This window comes from Cajanus cajan, chromosome 9 (genome assembly GCF_000230855.2).
Source record: "Cajanus cajan strain Asha chromosome 9, NIPB_CcT2T_4, whole genome shotgun sequence".
In the NCBI taxonomy this organism is placed as follows: domain Eukaryota; kingdom Viridiplantae; phylum Streptophyta; class Magnoliopsida; order Fabales; family Fabaceae; genus Cajanus; species Cajanus cajan.
The window spans coordinates 12,980,074-12,986,121 of NC_138525.1; the positions used below are offsets into that span (position 1 = coordinate 12,980,074).

The 6,048-nt window shown below is 33.9% G+C and overlaps 1 protein-coding gene across 1 annotated transcript; it reads left to right on the top strand.

The window, feature by feature from the left end:
• The first annotated feature begins 1,612 nt into the window (after positions 1-1,612).
• On the top strand, positions 1,613-4,326 carry LOC109813910 (uncharacterized). The gene is made up of 3 exons (XM_020378200.3): positions 1,613-3,181; positions 3,290-3,683; positions 3,762-4,326. Exons 1-3 carry the CDS (start codon positions 2,115-2,117, stop codon positions 4,191-4,193), a joined length of 1,893 nt encoding a protein of 630 aa, XP_020233789.1. The 5' UTR covers positions 1,613-2,114; the 3' UTR covers positions 4,194-4,326.
• The last annotated feature ends 1,722 nt before the right edge of the window (positions 4,327-6,048 follow it).

Genomic DNA, 6,048 nt, shown 5'->3' on the forward strand with positions numbered 1-6,048 from the left:
TTTATTCTCAAGCAAGAATTAGTCTTACATTTTAAGCATGTGAGAATATCTCCTGCCACTAAAAGAGAATAATGTAGATGGCAGGGATATTAATCTTGACCAAATTTGGCCTCTTTTTTTTTTTTTCCTTGTACAGAAAGATGTAATTCAAAGATTATCCATGGAGAAAATTGGGGAAAAAAAAAGAATGTACATTTTCCTACTCCTTCTCGTATTTGATCCAGGCCCATTGATATAACATAGCTCTCTTGTTACTTCTGCTACCATGTCTAGCAACCTAGCAAGAGATGACAATTTTTACTTGATTGTGACATTTAACAATTTTTAAACTTCTCACACTTTAAATAAATAATCATTCATTATTTTTTCTCTTCTTTTAAATAAAAAGACACAAAATGTTTCTTTTTATTCTAGTGATAATAAAGAAGGTTAGAGAAAATCAAATTTTGAATTTTTAAAAATTTTAGAACACGTTTAATATTATGAAGTGATTTTCAACATCCAAAGTGAAGCTATAAAAAATAACTTCTCTATCAATAACGTGATTTTATCGCTAAATATGGATCTCATAAGCGCAACAAAACACACGTTGAACTGACATGTGTGAAGAATACATGGTTTTAAAGGTGGTGCTTATCAGTTACCTTTTTTCTATAGTTTCACACGATAATAGGAGGGATATTAATTGGTGCATGACCAAAAGGAATAAAAACATAATTGGATGTTCACCAGAGTAGTAAGTGTTTCCTTCAGTATAACTTCGAAGCCAATGTTTCCCTATATATGATCTGAATAAAAAAACTAAACAAGACATTTGTATGGCAGTAAAATTAATAAACATCATATCCAGACAACGTTATAAAGAATCTAAAGACATGTTAACCAAAAGAAAAACTTAATTGGATCAAGGTTAGAACCATAAGTATAGTCAAAATTTCCTTTTTTCTTGTTTAGACTATAGAGCTTTTTGTTGGGTCCTGAATTAACATTTTATTATTGACAAATAGAAAAAAAAAAGTCAGAGTTCTGATTAATCAACTTGGGATGAAGGAAACAAAAGAAAACCAAACTTGTGTATTCTGAACATGCAGTGCTATCCACAGAACATTTAGCAACTAACAGACGGATCTGCATATAAGTTTAATTTTTCCTCAGCTGTGTGTTTAATAACAAGGTTAAAAGAAATAAATGCATGTAACTTCTATCCAAGTAGCTTCTGTCATTTTAGTTGCAAGACCTAACAAAAGACTCAATCCAATGTTGTAAGAAAACACAAATGAGTGGGAATCAGATTCCAAGCTATGAAGATGATGTTGTAAATGTAATGTTGTATTGAGGAACCAGGTTATGAAAACTTGATCCATACACTACCCAAGATATTCCTCCAGAGTTCACATTACACTAACGATAAAGTTTCCTTTCCAATGAATACATGTTCATATCATCAATTCTACATTAGGATTTAGGAGGTTCCATGGCTGATGGCTCAATAAAGTAAGGGGATCATTTCCTAGAACAACAATTGTAATCTACACTAACTAAATGCTGTCATTTCCCAACTTATAGATATCATAAGCTCTTACTAAGATATTAATTACTCTCACAATATCTGTTAACTGAATTTGGAAACAACCAATAAATGCAGCTGTTTACATTCCCATGATAAAAATAGAAACCAAACAGAGAATGTCTAAAAGAAAATTCAAGTTTTTCAAATTTTCAGATAAATGCGTACTTGTGTTGGCACCTCTAGATCAGTCTCTGCTTCATCGATTGCAACAACATCATTGGCGCCATCACCAGCTACTGCAACAATCTCTTCAAACGTTGTTCCAAAATGTTGTCAAAATCGCAATCTCTGATCGTAGAATCGTACGATCCTGCGATTTAGCTCGTGGAATCGTACGATCCTTGCGATTCTGCATCAAGCATTCAAAGCGCGATTTCAATTGGTAAATGGAAAGGCCCATTTTTAGAGCCCAAATCGAAATCCCATTATATTACTCACTTTCGCTCATTTGTAACCTAAATTTCATCCAGACGAGAACCCTAACTTCTTGACCCTTGTTGGTGCGAAACTGCGAATCTTGTTACGTTTTTCGCTTTCTTTCAAAATGGCAAAAAGAAAAGGGAAGGAATTGGAGAGCGCTGTGAAGAGAAGAAGCAAGAGCATTGAATCCAGCACCAACGTGGATTTGAGGGAGGAAGCGTGTAAGCAAATTGCTAGGTTTTTCTACATCAATGCCATTCCCTTGAATGTTGCAAAAAGTGATCCTTTTCAGGGAATGTGGAACTACATTGCCCCTGGGTTCAAGCCACCCTCTTATCATGATCTCAAAGGGAAGTATTTGAAGCAACAAGTGGCTGAGATCAAGGAATCAATGGAGGGGCATAAAGCTACATGGAAGAGAACAGGGTGCTCTATCTTGATTGATGATTGGACTAATACCAATGGGGTCACTATTTGCAACTTCTATGTTAACAGCCCCGAAGGTACTGTTTTTCTTAAATCTGTTAATGCATCTGAAATATGCAAAACTGTTGATGGCATTTTAAAAATGATGGATGACATTGTGGAGGAAGTTGGTGAAGAAAATGTTGTTCAAGTTGTTACTAGGAATGATTCTAACTATAAAGCTGCTGGGAAAATGTTGGTGGGGAAAAGGAAGAGACTTTTTTGGATGCCTTGTGTTATTGACAGCATTAATTTGATGTTGGAGGATTTTGTGATGAAGTTGAGGATCCATGGAGACACAGTTGCAAATGGGAGGAGAATCACATCTTACATATATTCAAGGAGTGCTCTGATTGGTTTGCTGCATCACTTTACTAAGGGAAAGGATTTGGTTAAACCAGGGGTGACTAAATTTGCCACATGTTATCTAACTTTAAAGTGTCTCTATGAGAACAAGGGAGCATTGGTGAATATGTTCTCATCCAAACAATGGAAATGCAGTTTCTTTGCTGGAACAACATGTGGGAAACTGGCTAAAAGTGTTGTTATGGATGACAAATTTTGGAAAAATATTCTGGTTTGCTTGAAAGGTGCTAATCCTCTGATCAAGGTGCTTCAAATGGTGAGTTCAAATTCAAACACAAAACCAGCCATAGGTTTCATTTATGATGAAATGAAGCAAGCTAAAGAGAAGATTCAACAAGCCTTTAAATGTGTGAAGAAACGGTAAACTTTTGTTGTTCTCTAATTCACTATCAATATGAATTTGATTGGTACCTTGGTATATATATGTTCTTTGTTTATAAACTAATGCTGATAAGTGGTTTTTTTTAGTTATATGCCTCTATGGGCAATCATAGATGGAAGATGGGACAGAAACATTCTTGGGCCTTTGCATGCTACAGCTTATTATCTTAACCCGCAGTTTCATTATAGTACTAATTTCAAAGAAGATTTTGATGTTAAACTTGGGCTGTACGGGAGTTTATGCAAGATGGTAGCAAAGCAAGACTGGTCTAAGGTTGAACCTATGCTTGAAGATTTCAAGCATGCAAAAAACTATTTTGGTCATGATTTAGCCAAGCGTGCAATTAAAACCAAAAATCCAGCTGATTGGTGGGATTCTTATGGTTTTGAATATTCTGAGCTTCAACATTTTGCTATACGAGTGCTGAGTTTGACTACCTATTGTTTTGGGTGTGAGGATAACCGAAAAGCCTTCGATAGAGTAAAATTTACTTGTTTCACTTTTTAAAGCTAAGTTACCTATTTAGCAATTTATTTATTTAGTTTTTCATTTGTTTAGGTACACTTGAAGAAAAGAAATCGTTTGAAACAAAAGACATTGAATGATGTAATGCTAGTGATGTCTAATTCAAAATTAGCCGAAAGGCACCAAGCTGGAAAAGCCATTGAATATAGCATGGACGATCTCTCTTCTGATGATGAGTGGATTACAGAGATTGATGGAAGTTCATTCGATGATGAAGAGTCAGAGTTGGATGAATTATGCTTCTATTTTCCAAATGAAGATGATAAGCTTAAAGGTCAAGTTGGGGTAGATGCGAACTGTGATGGTGCTTATATAGATGACCTACATATTCCTGATGATGATGAAGCAGATGTTAATTTCGAAGACGGTGCAAGTAATGCAACAGATGATGTCATGGATGGAGATGAAAGCTACATGGAAGATGAGAGTTGTCATGATTTTGACGTCAATGAATTCCTGCTCTAGTCTTTGTTTCTGCTGTGTTCTGTCAAACTTCTCAAGTGTTTAGCATTTTGAACTATAACATATGTTAGAGGGCTATGGTTTGCTCAATCATACATTTTGGATTGGAGTGTTATTTAAAATGGTATTTATATGATTCTGAAGTTATTTGGTGTATTTTTTATGATAGAAGTACAACCATAGCTTTTGACAGACTGGTCTCAAAGGAAACTAAGGGCTACCAGTCTTGACATTAACAAGTATTTGCTTGTGTTGTATTTGTTGTGTCTCCATTCTCCAGTAAAATACCTTAGTTCCTAGTTTATAGTAATATCAAATGAATCATAATAGATTAAAGAGAACCAGGGTGAAATAGATCTTTAATACCCATAATTCCTATACATGTGCAAACCCTGATGGGTATAGGACTTCTAGCCCAATATCTAATCCACGTAATTGTAAACAAGGCAAAGAGCTTCTTTATCAGAAAACCTTTCATGTGCATCCATGCAAGTGATTGATGAAGTCTTCATCAAGGAAAACAATCTTATCATTTGAGTCTACAACTTCGTATCATGCAGCTAATAATTTTTCATGCTACTCGTAAACTCAAGCCAAACCACTACCACTTCTATGCTTTTCATTATAAAATTAAAATGAGTTTGTATGAACATAAGTTTAGAAAATTTTGGAAGTTTAATTTATATTGAAAATAAAAAGTTCTTTTTTGATAAAAAAAATCTCAAGAATATTTCTAATTTATATTCAAATAAACTTTATATCCAGTAAACACATGTTTCGACTTCTCTCATTCTTTGAGGAAATCATTAAGTGAGTGAATCTAAATTACTATACTACAGTCTCAGTTGGTTAAACTTAACCCTTGTCAAGTTTACTATGTAACATGTGCTTACTAGATATATTCTTACATAGTAAAAGCATGATTAAAGTGAAGAACAACAATGGCTAACATAATGTACATTGAATGATGATACAAAGTTATTACATATATAAAAATTGTCCTATGAAGTACCTATCTGACCTAAGAATCTCTCAAATGGAGAATGAGGGAACTCAACCAAATGCCAATGATAGGGAAAATGTGTGGTTGATTTTTATGTCTACACACGCGTGCAATCCATGTCTAATCACACTCAATTGCTTCATTTGCTTGTTGTGACTTATGTTATGTCCAGTCCCACCCCTGGCCCTTGTCTCCTTATCTCTTCCAACTTCCAACCTCCAACTTATCCCATTATTTTATGACGTCAGCTTTTGTGGGATCATCCACGTAAATTATTCCATTCAACATATAAATCAATTGTGTACGATATTATTTTTGTTTAGTTTAATCTTAAATATGAGTTTTAAATATATAATTGTGTAAAATGAGAACTTTGTTGTTGATAATAATCTTACCAACTCAATGATAAGTGAAAAATTATGTGTTCACTTAAAAATAAAATAAAATTCACTTCAAATCACAAGACTAAAGTGTCAAAGTTTTAAAACGTGACACAACCCTTTTTATGACACTCCTTTGAGTCCATTCGCATTGTTTTTCTCTTTTGAGGTAAGGTCAACAAACAGTTTAATTACATCTGATTTGAGTTTGAGGTTAATGTAAGATTAGATGTGTTCAATTATTTATCGTTAGGTTAACTCTCCTTTTTCGTGATTAAGTACTGACACTTCGAAACAAAATGTAATTTCATAGATTTAACTATCACATACATCATCACCACTTTACAAATTTTCTTGGAACATCAGTGGTCATAGCATGCGTGAATCTGCGATTAACATTTGTACCACAAATATTCTTATCTGCAATATTTACTTTTAATTTTCAACAAAAGTTACATACAGATTCATGAAATTG

Bases quoted from the DNA above. Each gene is read 5' to 3' on its own strand.
- LOC109813910 (XM_020378200.3), top strand. From the start codon at position 2,115: ATGGCAAAAAGAAAAGGGAAGGAATTGGAGAGCGCTGTGAAGAGAAGA. The intron at 3,182-3,289 runs GTAAACTTTTGT...GGTTTTTTTTAG, and splicing joins TTTAAATGTGTGAAGAAACG to TTATATGCCTCTATGGGCAA. The intron at 3,684-3,761 runs GTAAAATTTACT...TCATTTGTTTAG, and splicing joins ACCGAAAAGCCTTCGATAGA to GTACACTTGAAGAAAAGAAA.